The following is a 15,226-nucleotide window of genomic DNA, read 5'->3' as shown; positions in this document are numbered from 1 at the left end:
TTGGGGTGGTTTTGTTTTAAATGAATTTTAGAGTCGGGTTGAATCCAGAGTTCAGGAGATGTAACAGGCCTGTAGGATGCTGGTTACCTGACCTCTCCTCCCCATGGGAGGCCCTGATTGAAAAAAATGAGGGACAGTGTAGCCTGATAAATTGTGCGCCCCCCCCCCCCCGGTCCGCAGCCCACTCCATTCAGTAGGATCCACCAACCCTCAGCCCACACTAACCTGCCCATTTCTGAAGATCTGCATCAGGAGACCTGCTGTGGTCGCTGCTGCCTTCAGAGGTGGTGGCCACTGGAAACAAAGCCTTCTTAGTGGTGGCACCCCAGTTGTAGGGTGCTATTTCCCTGGATGCCCTGTTGGTGCTGACTTTGTTTTCCTTTCGTCAGCCCGTCAAAACTTATTTTGTTCTCCTGGGCTTTTAATGGGAAAGTTTTAAATGTGCTTTGATTGCTGCCTTCATGAGGTGCTCCTTTGCATGTCTACACAGAGGTAAGCCCCACTTAATTCAATGGGACTTACTCCCAGGCAGATGGGAACAGGAGTGCAGCCTCGCAGTTGGTGTAATTTCAATTGGGGGTTTAAAATGTATCAGTTGTTTAATATGTGAGTTAAACCAATTAAGTTCCTCCCATCCACTTCCCCTGCTTTCGCATTATAGCATTGTTTCGGCTGCCTTGGAAGCTTCTACTGAAAGGTGGCCTTTGAGAATTAGAAATAAAATAAACAGGTTGTCGTAGGTTTCCCCTGAGCCAAGCGAAAGTTAAACATAAGCAATTGTAAAGCAGGATGGAATGGGGTGTTACTTTATATATACATTCAGGAATTTTTATTATAGGGCGAGCAGTTCCACAACTCCTAGCTGCTTCAAAACTAAAACACGGCCTGTATCTTTTGCTGCCAGGAAAGAACATGTTGCTGCATCCAAAGTACAACATGGCAAAATATAGAACAACAACACAAACTTTGTTAATGCAATGGTTTGCTTTTCTTAGTGGAGAGGCTGTAGTTGCAGGCTGAGGGCAGTCAACAGGAGCAAATCTTAAACTCAGTTCTCCATGTTTCTATGTTAGTTTACTATTTTTCTTCTTCTAAAAGTCTCTGTGAAAACTCATCCACATTTTAGTACACATATCTGCTAGCCTACATATTCTCGTGCGCAACTTCCCCTAATACAGACATTCTTACAAAGCAATGTAATGTATTTTTGCATCTCGTTCTCACTAATAGGTGGAATCTAGACACATATTAAAAAAAACTCGGTGAAAATGCTTTTTTTAAAAAAGCGTTTTGAAAAATATATTGACTTTGCCATAAGCTCACCATCACCATCTAGTGTCACATTTGTATAATGCACTTAAAACACACTTAAAACGTTATATTTGCAGCTGTATAGCTGAGTCCATAGATGCATTTCAATGCCCACTTCTGGGCCCTAGCATATGTATTTTTGTACACATTCCTTGGCTGGGAATCCTGCATTGCAAAATTCAAAGAAATGTGAATTTCAAAGGATGACTTTATTTCAGTATACAAACAGTTTGGGGAAGTGCATAGTGAGTAGATTTGCCTTTAAATGTGAACTGAAAAGGTCTGGAGAACACCAGGTTGGGGAAAGCTAAGTTAGAACATCTCAGAAGAAAGGCAAGCACCTCTGAGACTATTGCAAGAAGCAACAGCCTCCCATTTGGATTACTGTAATGTTTTGCACATGGTGCTGCCCTTGAAGATGATCCAAAAGCTTCAGTGACTGCCAGAATGTTAACAAGTTCTAAAGGAGTTGCATTAGCTTCATATCCACATCTGGGCAACACCAAAATGTAACATCAATTGAAAACATCAGTAAAGTCTGGGGGTAAAACAAACACTGTCCAAAGGCCTGCCTGAACTTCATGGATTTTGTAAGAGAGGCATAGGCAAAATCAGCCCTCCTGATGCTTTGGGACTATAATTCCCATCATCCCTGACCACTGGTCCTGCTAGCTAGGGATGATGGGAGTTGTAGGCCCAAAACATCTGGAGGGCCGAGTTTGCCTATGCCTGTTGTAAGACATCTGACAGAAAGCAGGCACAACTCCTGTCTGACTTCAATTGGCAAGGAGTTCCGCAGGGCGGGGCCTGCCACGTTAAAGGCTCAGTCCTTTGTGAAACCAGCTGAACCTCAAGGGCATAGATGACCACCCAAATGCCCCATCAGATCTCAGCGATGGAGGTGGAGCATAATGAATTAAGCGGTCCTCCTTTTGTCCCAAGCACTTTAGGGCTTTGTGAATTCACACCAAAACCTTGAAGCTGGTTCAGATCCTACTTGAAGTGGGAGTTGCTCAGCAGCCAACAGGACTGGGCCTTGGTGTTGTTCCCCTGCCCTTTGTCTCTTAAAGCTATCCACCCATCTCCTGCTGTCGGCCCCATCCCAGCTGGGATATGACAAGCAAAGTTCGTAGAAGGAAACACTCTTCTGACGAAGTGCCATAAAACAACAAAGATGTCAATGTTTTCTGGGTGGAGGCATTTCTTTGGGGCTATCTCACTTCACAAACTGCCTAGGGGGTTGTCGCCATCCTAGCCAGTGCCAATATACCTTAGTTATTCAATAACTAGAGGGCATCCTTTAAAAATCCAGCTTTGTTGCTGTTGAGTCAGTCCGCCCTGACATTCCAAGTGAGAACCAGAATCGTGACTCACCATGAACACCTACCTGGTGGCTACAGTCTGCCTGAGTGTGCTGGCCATCCTCTCAGATGGGGTCGAAGTCAAGGTAAGAGTTGTGGAATCCTCCCAGGATCGTCGTTCTGCCCTTATGGCATCACCTTGAAGGAAAGGGCTGTAGCTTAGTGGCTAGAGAACGCCTTTGGTCCCAGGTTGAATCCTTGGCATCTCCGAATAGGGTAGACCTTTCCCAAAAACCCTGGGCAGCTACTGCCCATCTGTGTGGGTGACAGAGAGATATAAGTAATAATGTTCTGACCTGATATAGGGCAGCTTCCTTTGTTCATATTTGGACAGCTTTCCACAAGAACTGGAATCTTTAGTTTTAGGGGAATGGACTACAGCAAAGGAATAGAGCATCGGCTTTGCAAGAGAAAGGTCCCAGGTTCAGCCCTTGGCATCTCCAGGAAGAGATCCCAATCTAGAGCCCTGGAGAGCTGCTGCCAGTCTGTGTAGACCAGGGTTTCCCAAACTTGGGTCTCCAGCTGTTGTTGGGCTACAACTCCCAAGTGTGGGAAACACTGGTATAGATTATACTGAACCAGATGGGCCAATAATCGGAATCAAAACAGGGCAGCTGCTTATTGATCACTTTGAGCTTTAAGTCTGGGAGGTCTTAGATCCTGTGCATGCCCACTAAGAGGTCAGCTTCTATAGTCTTAGTTGAGGGAGGCGAAACAAAGGAGACCCCCTAAAGTAATAGCTTACATCAAACAGTGGGTCCAGTTAATCATTTACCAAAAGATATGTACACAGTCAGACTATTAGCAGGACAGTGAATTTACCAAGTGGCCATATGGCCACTACTGTATTATTGAGGATTATTTTTCCCCTCTCTGCTTTGCTCTGTACTGAAATCCACCCCACCCAAATACTGGGTGAATCTCTAAAATGAATTATGGATTTGGACCTCGCACAGTTGGACACACCCTTCCCATCACACCATTTACATGCCTTTCTCCTCCTTGCCTTATTGATGGGCATTGAAAAACATTGAATGCTGGCATGCATTGAAAAACAACCACACTGCAACAAAGCAATTCTGATGTGGCTGTACTGTGTGGTTGCCTGGAGATTCTTTTTCTGCTGTGTTTGAGCTGATGTGCACATGCATGCCAGCATATTGATAAAACACCCCATGAAAAGAATCTTGATACAGGTGGATGCACACTGGCAGGGCGGGGGGCAATTTTCAGCCAGAGGGCCACACCTCTATTACATAAACCTCTAGGGCAGGCATCCCCAAACTGCGGCCCTCCAGATGTTTTGGCCTACAACTCCCATGATCCCTAGCTAACAGGACCAGTGGTCAGAGAAGATGGGAATTGTAGTCCAAAACATCTGGAGGGCCGAAGTTTGGGGATGCCTGCTCTAGGGGCCACATGATGGTGGGGAAGAAGTCAGAGGAAAAAATGGTGGTGAAATGAATGAAGATTTTACCTTTGGCGCTACTTTCTACACACACACACACACACACACACACACACACACACACACACACACCTCTATATTCTATAGAGGATGGGTGGTAGAGCATGAGACTGTTCATCTCAAGGTTGTGGGGGCAGGTGAGTTCATGTGGAAACTAAGCCTACTGTACAAACATAAAATTTGGCCCCTGGAAAGTTGTCCACAGAGAAATGTGGACCTTGGGCTGATTTTTTTTTTTAAGGTTCCCTGTTCTGTTGTAGCTTTATAGAGGGTTTGTGCATTGTTGGTTTTTAGCAGTCTCTGGGCAGGCTGGGCTCCTTGCAGAGCATAGGATTTGATCAGTCAGCACAGCCTTGGAGGATGGTCTTCTGAGAACAGGCCTCTATCTTTATTGCTTTGCAAATACATGCTGGGCAAGGATAAGCCTTGCCCTTGAAATTTCCCAGCCAAGGGATTTGCTTGGAGAGCAGGTTCCTTCACACAAACACACACAGGTTTCGAAGTTACAGTTTGACCTTTTCAGTGGGTCTGCATGCATGAGGAGGTTCCTGGCAAGGGTCTAATGTGCAGTGGTGGCTGGTGGGGCAGAAGGCCCAGGGGGGCCAACAGTAGGAGGAGACAGACCCAATAGAACATGGTGCCAAATAATTTTGCTTGTCCCTCTGATGAATTTTGTAAGGGCAGTCCAGAGCGGAGCCAGCCTACCCATGAGGCAAGGTCCCCTCAGGTGTCAGAATCCACAATGACAGCAGATCCCAATGTCTTTCCCGCCCTTCTTCCTAATGTAGATCTTTGCTCACCCCTTCTTCCCTGGGACAGATGGATGCACCATTTTGGGGTCTACTTCAGGTGCCAAAATGTCTTGAGCCAGCCCTGGCACCAAGACTGGGGAGGAGGGAGAAGGAACGTATTACATGCCATGGGCATGTGATGGTGATACTCTGTTCTAATTTCCCCTGGGCAGGTGGGAGACTACGTATTCCCCTTGGAATCAGTGAAGCAGCTGGAGGGCTTCTTCAAGGATAGATCCAAGAACCTACGCATGCGCATGAGCGCCACATTTGGCGCGTGCCAAGACCCGAAAATGCCCGCGGAGTTTGCACCACTCTGTGCATCCCCCAGAGCAGGAATAATGCTCCGACAACTAGGTATGTGGTGACGGTCAAGTGCATGCATGAGAAGGTGGGGTGACTCCTCGGCCTTGAACAGCCAGACAGAAGAGGCATATTCCAGATGGGCCTCTGTGCAAGTTTGCTTTGCAGCTAGAATATCAGAGCTGCTCATCTTACCCAACATCCTGTTCTCAAAGTGACCAACCAGATGCCTGGGGGAAGCCCAGAAGCAGGACCAATGAGCCCAAGACCCCTCTTCCCATCGGCAATTCTCAGGTGCTGGTACTCAGAGGCATACCACCTCTACTCACGGAGTGAAAAACTAGCAGCCATTAATAACCTCACCCTCCATTGATTTGTCTGATCCTCTTTTAAAGCTGTCCAAGTTGGTAGACCTCACTGCCTCTTCTGGGAGCGAATCCCCCCCCCCCCCCGTTTTGACTCCTTGAAGGACACAGATGCGGGTGGCACTGTGGTCTAAACTACTGAGCCTAGGGCTTGCCGATCAGAAGGTCAGCGGTTTGAATCCCCACGACGGGGTGAGCTCCCGTTGTTCGGTCCCAGCTCCTGCCCACCTAGCAGTTCGAAAGCACGTCAAAGTGCAAGTAGATAAATAGGTACCGTTCCGACGGAAAGGTAAACAGTGTTTCCGTGTGCTGCTCTGGTTTGCCAGAAGCGGCTTAGTCATGCTGGCCACATGACTAGGAAGCAGTCTGCAGACAAACGCCAGCTCCCTCGGCCTATAGAGCGAGATGAGTGCCACAACCCCAGAGTCGTCTGCGACTGGACCTAAAGGTCAGGGGTACCTTTACCTTTTATCTTGAAGAAAATGTTTTATCTAGACCTGTGGTTCCCAACATGGGGCACACGCCCCACAGGGGGGCAATTTGATTTTTTAAGGGGGTCAATTTGAGAACGAGTCATTAGCAGTTAATGGCCTTTTTGGCTTCCTCCACATGAATTTATGTTTGGAAGAATAAGAATTATATATCATGGAGGGGGATCAGAATTTTAGAGATGCTGGGGGGGGCATGGTCAAAAAAAGGTTCAGAACCACTTATCTAGACTGTCCTGAATCTTCCAACATTTAGCCTCATTGGATGGCCCCATTGGGTTCTAAAATTACAAGAGAGGAAGGCAAACTTTGATCCAGCAGAGATCTTCTGGTGTCTTACTCCTCCTCCTCTCCTCAGATGGCTTTAAAGGGGGATTTGACAAATTAATGGGAGAAGAAGGCTATAAACGGTTACTTGCAACAATGGCTGTGCTCTGTCTCCACTGCAACATTTTCCAGAGGACTAACCAGGGCTGTCTTAAGCATATGCGGCGCCAGGGTGCAAAGATCTGCCCCCCCTCAGGTTGCCCAGTCCCAGACTCGCAGAAGGGTGGAGCTGTCCGGCTGCCTCAGCATCTTGATGGCTTGGCCGCCCCCGAATTCGCAGTGCAGAGCCACCCATAGCAGAAAGCCCGCCATGGCATTCGGACCGATGGATGGGCTCTTCCCCAGACTCAACTCTCGAACCCTGGACTCTTGGCCTGGTGCCCCTGAGAGCCCGGCGCCTGGGTGCCCCACACCCCTAGCGCCTAAGGGTAAGACGGCCCTGGGAGTAACCATGTTTGTATGTTGCTGCACATTTTCTTCTGACACCTTGCTGCACATTTTCTTCTGACACCTTGCTGCACATTTTCTTCTGACACCTTGAAGAGTAACAGGTTTATGCTGGGGACTAGTCCTTAAAAGGTTATGTCATAATAAATATGTTAGACTCTAAAGTGCCTCTAGATTCCCTGCTGTTGTTTTCCTACTTGCTAGGTGTCAGGGAGTGGGCAGAGGAGGAATGGTGGCAACCGCCTCCCCATCCTGACTCTTCCAGAAAAGAAGAAGACAGTTCAGAATTGCAACAGGGGTTTGAGGGAGGTCGCATCTTAGAGGCAGATGAGGGGGAAAGTTGGGAAATAATGGGAGAGGAGGAAGAAGAAGAGGACGCACCAGTGGGACAACAGCTGACAGACACAGTGACTTTAGAAAGCATTCCTCCTAGACCTGGCGAGCCTTGAAATTAGGAGAGCAAAGAGCTCGGAGAAAAAGCCCCACAGGGCACCCGTGACAATGACGAATGAGAAAGTGGGAGAAAAGGGGGTGGAGACAGGGCAGTCTCGAGCAGGTTGGCCGCCCTGGCGCTGAGGGGTGGAGAGCGCTCTGGCGCCCCCACCCTCACAGCATGCAGCATGGTTTCCGTGCGGCTTTGCAGCGCGGCACCCTGCCTACCGGCCCAGCGCCCTAGCACACCGCGCCACCAGGGGTCTACCTAGAGCCGGCCCTGAGTGGAGAGTCACTCAGGACAACACCATTATCCAAGAGGCTGTGTTCCAAAGCCTCTCTCTGTAAATATTGAATAAAAAGCAGAAGGTAAGAAACTTTTCTTTGCCTTTGTACATCCCTGGCAACCAGCTGCGGGAGTTGCTTACAGCCGCCTGACACTAGGGAGTGAGACCTCCCTCTTAATAGGCTTCCTAACCAGTGCTACCCTCCTTCTCAATAGGCTTCCTAACCAGGATCTAGGCCAGGGATGAGGAAACCGAAGCCTTCCAGGTGTTCTTGAACTACACTTCCCATCATCTGTGGCCACTGGCCATGCTGGCTGGTGATGATGGCAGCTGAAGTCCAACAACATCTGGAGCCTACAGGTTCCCCATCCCTGGTGTAGGGACATGGTTGAGATGATTAGCGGTGAAGCCCCAGAGAATACTTGAGTCACCCAAAGAGTCGCCCCAAAGTCACCCAAAGAGTCTTTCTTTTTCTTTGCTTCAGAAATGATCAGCGCAGATTCGGCGACCTGTGAGATTTGTGCCAACGTTGCCTGCTCTGGATGCTAATGAAGAAGACCACCACCATATCTGCTGACTTTCTAAGTGGATCCTGACAACTGGCCCTTGCTGCTACTGCTGCCTTTTCCTCATCCAAACCAACAGAGGACACCTCTGCCCACTTGCACAGATTGGCTGGGCCATTGTGTCCCTGCTGCTGCTACCCAGCCTTGGCTTCCTGGACCCCATCCCTAAAACCTCTAGGAGCACAATTCAGAATCCATGTCGGAGGGGAGAGTGCAAGGGACAGGAAGCTGGGCTGGGGAAGGAAGGAGAATGGTCGAAAGGAAGGTGATTGTTCACTGCAAAACATAATAATAATGACATCAGTTCCATGTCATTTTTCTTCTGCTTTTTTTAAAATTGAAAATCAGCTGTGAGAGTACAAATCGGGCACTTTAAGCTTTAAATGCAAACTGAACTGAGCTGAATCTCTCCCCTATCACAACCCAGCAGCCAGTTTCTGGCCATCAGCTTTGGGGTGCATGGTAGTGGAGTATAGTGGCAGCAGAGAGGATCCAGAAATCCCAATTTCTTTCCAGCATTTTCCTTCCATGCCCAGCAAACCTTTCCTGTTCCCGTGGTCTCCCTCTTCCTCTCCTCAGAGGCAGTTGATTTGGATGACGCCCCTGCTTCTTGATAGCCACACATTTTAAAATTAAATCAATATGCAGACTAAAACACGGTGTAGCCCACATAACACTTCTATTTGAGTTTAAATACCCTTTTGTTCTCTGTTGGTGATTTGGTCATTTGGTTTTGATGGCGATCTCTTAAGCAAAACTGGCTTCTGACTTGCAAAACTGGCTTCCTCGTGGATATCCCTGTTTGGCGTCTCCAAAATAAACATTTCCAATGCACTGATGTTCTCTGCCTTTACTACTTTGATGTAAAAATGGTTTAGCTCATTTAATTATTATAATCATTTTATTAATTATACCCCTGCCTATCTGACTGGTTTTCCCCAGCCCCATTTCCCAAAAAATTCCCTGTTGCAAGAAAAAAAAAACCTCTCTCCATGTAGGTATTAAGTAATAATAAATACAGTACCAATTTATTATTTATACCCCGCCCACTTGGCTGGGTTTCCCCAGCCACTCTGGGCGACTCCCAACAGAATATTTAAAACCATGACAAAACATCAAATGTTAAAAACTTCCCTAAACAGGGCTGCCTTCAGATGTCTTCTAAAAGTCAGATAGTTGTTTGTTTTCTTGACTTGATGGGTGAATGTTCCACAGGGTGGGCGCCACTACCAAGAAGGCCCTCTGCCTGGTTTCCTGTAATGTCACGATGGGGGTGGAGACGCTCCTTCAGGTATACTGGGCCGAGGCCGTTTAGGGCTTTAATGGTCAACACCAACACTTTGAATTGTGTTTGGAAACATACTGGGAGCCAATGTAGGTTTTTCAGGACCGGCGTTATATGGTCTTGGCGGCCACTCCCAGTCACCAGTCTAGCTGCCGCATTCTGGATGAGTTGGAGTTTCCACGTCACCTTCAAAGGTAGCGTGCATTGCAGGAGATAACCTGTTTTGCATGTGGACAGCTTTATCTCCAGCATCTCCAGGTGGGTCTGGAAGAGGCCCTAGCCTGAAAGCCCAGATATATACCACCAGTCCCTATGTAACCTTAATGGCATCCATCTGTTTCAAGCGACAATAGAGTGCGCCTCTGGGGGTGAAGCCAAACCACTGTGTTAGCATCTCTGAAGTGACCTTCCCAGGGTGTAAGCCTGTGCAGTGTGTATGGAGCTCTTGGGCTGCCCAGACGAGAAGACCCCCCTCAGACTCGCTGACGTGATCCAAATGAAAGCAGAGTAATACATTTGGCACCAGCTTGGCTGCAGGAGTTGCCGGAAGGAGACGTAAAAGGCACCATCCAGCCATCTTAGGGACTCTACTCTGAATTTGTGTAGGGTTTACTCCTTATACATCTCCCAAAGTTGTCCCGCAAGGCACAGGTATGAAATTTTCCACGGGGTTTACTCCTGAATACTTTCTCATGAATGAGTATAGCCACAAGGCAGAGGAGCTTTACGATCAGAGATTTCCTTCTCCTGATAAGCTATCTTGCCAAGTTGATGGACCCCATCTGCCCCTCACTTCCCTCTGTGGCACGGGCAGAAACCATCTTCCTGATTGTTGGTCTCGCCCTCTCAATCTGCAGTATTGCGCTAAACAGATCAATTGCATGTCTCAGTATAAGGTAAAGGTTGCAGCGCTCATCTTGCTTTACTGGCCGAGGGAGCTGACAAACAGCTTCTAGGTCATGTGGCCAGCATGACTAAGCCGCTTCTGGTGAACCAGAACAGTGCATGAAAACACTGTTTACCTTACCGCCAGAGTGGTACCTATTTATCTACTTGCACTGCATGTTTTCGAACTGCTAGGTTGGCAGGAGCAGGGACCGAGCAACGGGAGCTCACCCCGTCGCAGGGATTCGAACAGCCAACCTTCTGATCAGCAAGCCCTAGGCTCTGTGGTTTAACCCACAGTGTCACCCACGTCCCTGTTTGTGGGCAAAACAAATAAATGAACGGGAGGTAACACTTTCACTAAATTTCCCAGGGTGGGTTGGGGAGGAGAAATTATCCAACAGCTTCTCAAAGGTAATTCTTCACAACAAGCATACTTTCATGATTACAAATTAGAAAACGAAACAATACAACTCTCTCCCTATGTGTGCGGCTGTGCACGTACATGCATGCCCATGTATACAAAAGAGCTACCTAGGATGAAAAGAGATGAGCTGAATTCAATAAAGCTAATGCAACTGGAATGCAGAAAATGGTTCATTCAGGAATGTGTTGACTCAGCTCAGATTAGGATATGCAAATACTGGACTGGAGGCGGGCAAGGCACAACGGCAGCTGAGGGACCAGGGCCCCAACATTAAGAATGCAAGAAGAGCCTGCTGGATCAGACCAGTGCCCCATCTAGTCCACCATATTGTCCTTGCAGTCGCCAACCAGATGCCTGCCAGAGACCTGCAAGTAGGCTCTCCCCCTTGTGATTCTCAGCAGCAGTTCAGATCCATAATGCTTCTGATGGTGGAGGTAGAGCACAGGACACTGATCGGCTTCTCCCCAAACCCAACATAGTCCGTTTCACAAAAACAGTGCCAAACACCTGCAAATCACCCCTGCAACATTTGGGGGTGCAAACCCCACATTTCACAGGAGTCCATAAAATAAGCCCTCGGCACCCTTACCCACAGGGTCACGATTTCGCCAAAAGCCTGTCGTCATCTGATTCACTCGAAATCCTACATTTCACGGTAGCAAAACTGCCAAGTCCCAGTTAAAAAAATACAGAATCAGCAGTGCTGGCACTGGAAGTCGCTTCTACGCACATCATCGCTGCCCGATTTCTGGTGCCCAGACATGGGCAGAGGGGCACCGGAAGAAATCTGGGGGAATTACGGGATATTTCGCCATTCGGGATGACAGTGGGAAATGGCTTTTAAAACGGGGGTTTCCCGGGGAAAACGGGAGACTTGGCACCTATGCACGGTAGGCCTTAAAATGAGCCCTCGGTGCTGCAGTAACAGTATCCTCTGTCCCTCTTACTGTCCCTCCGTCATCTGATACCCTGTCGCATCTCTGCCTCCCAAAGGCTTGCCCCGGCTACAATCTCCGTCGGCAAATGGTACCTCTGGGGTTGGGCCAAGGGGTGTCGGTTGTCAGGGGCTGAGGTGTCCTCGGAGTAAGCAAACAAGCAGGCAAGGAAGCCCAGCCAGTCAGTCCACCAACCCCTGCTTTTGGGAATGGACAGACAGGTCCCAGGCTCCTGTGCAAGGGGGGCAGCTCAAAGATCATGGGTGGCAGCAGCGGCTGTCCAGAGGACTCTCAAGGAGAGGGGAGAGAAGAGGGGGGCCGAGGGGACACTCCACAAGGGAGAGTGCTTGAAAAAAGGGTGAGAGGCTGCCAGCTCTGCAGGCAAGGGGTGACATAACTGGGCTCCTGAGCCCCACAGGGGCTTCCAGTGTCTTGTAAGCATGAAGGGAGATTGGCGGAAGGCAGACAGGTTGGTCAGGCAGCACCCCGTTTGCCCAAAAGGACAAGCCTCCACAAGTTTCAGCTTTTAATGCTCACAACCCCACCCTTCCATGCGAAAGGAAACAGGGGCTTCCTATGAGACAGAGCTAGGAGATCAGGAGCCCTCACAAGTCACCAAGCCTCTTGAAAATTAGGGGGGCATGTTTCCCATTACAGATGCCCTGGAATTCTTCCAGCAGCTCTGGGTTTCCGCAGAGAGTAAAGAAGGTGAGCTGGCTCCTCGTGTGGAGATCCTGCGTCCCTTTCCAAGAGCTCCTTCCACTTTTTTGCAGACTCCAGTGAAAATGCAATGTCTCCAACCTGACCCAAGATAAATATCAAAGAAACAATAATATCAGGGTGGTCCAGGAAGCTCCCCAAGCTGAGCTCTGGACTAAGATAATAATAATAATAATAATAATAATAATAATAATAATAATAATAATAATAATAATTTATTATTTATACCCCGCCCATCTGGCCGGGTTCCCCCAGCCACTCTGGGCGGCTTCCAAAAAAACAGAAATTCTAAAATACAGAAATCCATCAAACATTAAAAGCTTCCCTAAACAGGGCTGCCTTGAGATGCCTTCTAAAGGTCTGGTAATTGTTCTCTTTGACCTCTAGTGGGAGGGCATTCCACAGGGTGGGTGCCACTACCGAGAAGGCCCTCTGCCTGGTTCCCTGTAACTTGGCTTCTCGTAATGAGGGAACCGCCAGAAGGCCCTCGGAGCTGGACCTCAGTGTCCGGGCAGAACGATGGGGGTGGAAACAATCCCAATGTTCTATTATTCCTTCCTTCCTTCCTGAATTCCAGTTATCCTGAATTCTAGTTCCTCTTCAAGGATTTCTAAAATTAATTCAGGAACTGGACTGTAAACATCTATCTGCTCATCACTTTTCCTTCCTTTACTTGGGAACATAGAAACAAAGGAAGCTTCCTTATCCAGAGTCAGGCCACTGGTCCATCTAGCTTAATATTGTCTACACAGACTTTTTCACACAGGGCATGGTTAGAATTTGCTCTCAGAAGATGCACTGATAGTCGCTAACTTCTAGATGCCAGGTGGAAGACGCTTCGTGACAAACAACCATAAGTGTATTTGTGGAGATTGGGAACTTGAGGATATGAGTCACTGTTTATTTTACTGATCCATCATAAAGGAAGTCTGAATGATAGGTGTTTGACACCAGCGCATCTTTGAAACGGAAGTTTATGTGCGTACTAAATTCTGATAAGAGTTTGCTCATAAGGTGACAGCTTATGTATAAATATTCGTCCTAGTAAGTAAAATGAAAAAAATAACTTTTTTTAAAAAAGTGTCATAGCAGAAATTACCAACGTGATGCAGCTTTTAAAAATAAATAAATTATAATTTATCATATATATATATATGATAATTCAGCCTCGATAGCTCCATTGATTAGAGAATGGTGCTGATAATGCCAAGGTTGCAGGTTCAATCCCTGTATGGGACAGCTGTATATTCCTGCCTTGCAGGGGGTTGGACTAGATGATCCTTAGGGTCACTTCCAACTCTACAGGTCTATGATTCTAATACACACTGGATTCTCTGGCTGTTACTTCTGTTGTCTTAATGGTACCATCAGCATCGTGGTGATGCTCATACATCATTTGCCTGACTCTTTAGGGTTTTTGCAAGGAAGCTCCACTAAGTTCACCCAGGAGCGATCCCTTGGCAGCTATTTAAACCCTTTTATTGTAGGTTGCAGTAGCTGCATACCTGTTTGCTTGAGCCACTCACCCACCCTGACCCAGCTCCCGTCTGTCCCCAGGGCTCAGAATTCCTTCACCCCCTTAGTCTCTTGGATCTCTTGGCAACACAGGTCCTCAACCTCAGAACCAAGGTCCAAAGATGGTGGCCCTCCAGGGTGTTCTATCTGGCCCCCACAGCACTCCCCACTGATTTACGTCACTGCTCCCCGCTTTAATTTTCCCTGGCCGACTGTGTCCTAGAACTCTGATAACATGTGTTTGATGTTTGGATTGAAGATAGAGATGGGTGCGTGAATGGGTGGGCATATCTAATCCAATAAATATTTATTGCTTGTAGTCAGAGGCCATTGCAAATACAATAAAATGCTTATTAGCACAGACATAAAACAGCAGGTGTGCAGCTGAGCTCCAACAGTGTGCCTCTACCTGACTGGTTTCGGCTTTGCCACCTTGTTTTCGATGCTTATTAAGAAGATTCCTGCAGGGTCAGGCTAGTGGCTCATCTAGTCCAGAGTCTCTGTTCTCACAGTGACCAACCAGATGCATGAATGGGAAGCCCACAAGCAGGGCCTGAGCACAAGAGCACTCCAGAACATTCCAGAAAATGGAATTCAGAAGCATTATTGCCTCTGACCATGGAAGCAGAGCCCAGCTTGTAACTACTTATAGCCTTGCCCTTGGTGAATTTTTCTAATCTCCTTTTAAATAGACCTGTCTGAAATCCTAGACCAGGCATCCCCAAACTTCGGCCCTCCAGATGTTTTGGACTACAATTCCCATCTTCCCTGACCACTGGTCCTGTTAGCTAGGGATTAGGGGAGTTGTAGGCCAAAACATCTGGAGGGCCGCAGTTTGGGGATGCCTCATGCCTGTCCTAGACAATGATGAGCTAGATGGACCAAGCCAAGGGTCTGACTCTAGATAAAGCAGTTCCCAATATCCCTCCTTCTCTAGAAGCGCATTCTTCAGGACATGGGATCCAGAGGTGCACACTCTTGCCTTTGATGCAATCAGAAACTAGGGACAACCTGGAACTGGCATGAGTGTCAGGGAATTCGCTTGGTTGAACTTAAGAAATCATTTCTCTGAACACAGGATGCTTATTGTGTCCTGTTGTTGCCCTCTACTGGCCATCGATGTAAAGACCCAAATTTCAGCTTCCGTGTTTGTTCAAAGACGGCAAATTAGGTACTCTCTTGCTGAAATGCAAACAAAATCAGCTTCCTTTCCCATTCCTATCCACGGGTTCTGTTTCTTGCTTTAGATGAGGTGTAGAGAACCTGTGGTCCTCCAGTTGCTGCTGAACTACAACTCCCGTCAGCCCTGGCTA

At 47.8% G+C, this 15,226-nt stretch overlaps 1 protein-coding gene across 1 annotated transcript; it reads left to right on the top strand.

Moving 5' to 3' along the window:
- The first annotated feature begins 2,604 nt into the window (after positions 1-2,604).
- Positions 2,605-8,975, top strand: GUCA2A (guanylate cyclase activator 2A). The gene is made up of 3 exons (XM_035119648.2): positions 2,605-2,758; positions 5,105-5,288; positions 8,065-8,975. The coding sequence occupies exons 1-3, from the start codon at positions 2,687-2,689 to the stop codon at positions 8,127-8,129; spliced, it is 321 nt and encodes a 106-aa protein (XP_034975539.1). The 5' UTR covers positions 2,605-2,686; the 3' UTR covers positions 8,130-8,975.
- The last annotated feature ends 6,251 nt before the right edge of the window (positions 8,976-15,226 follow it).

The sequence above is a fragment of the Zootoca vivipara genome, chromosome 6 (assembly GCF_963506605.1).
Source record: "Zootoca vivipara chromosome 6, rZooViv1.1, whole genome shotgun sequence".
NCBI lineage: Eukaryota > Metazoa > Chordata > Lepidosauria > Squamata > Lacertidae > Zootoca > Zootoca vivipara.
This window is presented reverse-complemented; position numbering and strand designations above follow the sequence as displayed.

Excerpts from the sequence above, each read along its gene's own strand:
- GUCA2A (XM_035119648.2), top strand. The coding sequence starts at position 2,687 with ATGAACACCTACCTGGTGGCTACAGTCTGCCTGAGTGTGCTGGCCATC. Across the intron at positions 2,759-5,104 it reads CAGATGGGGTCGAAGTCAAG|GTGGGAGACTACGTATTCCC; the intron begins GTAAGAGTTGTG and ends TCCCCTGGGCAG. Across the intron at positions 5,289-8,064 it reads AATAATGCTCCGACAACTAG|AAATGATCAGCGCAGATTCG; the intron begins GTATGTGGTGAC and ends TCTTTGCTTCAG.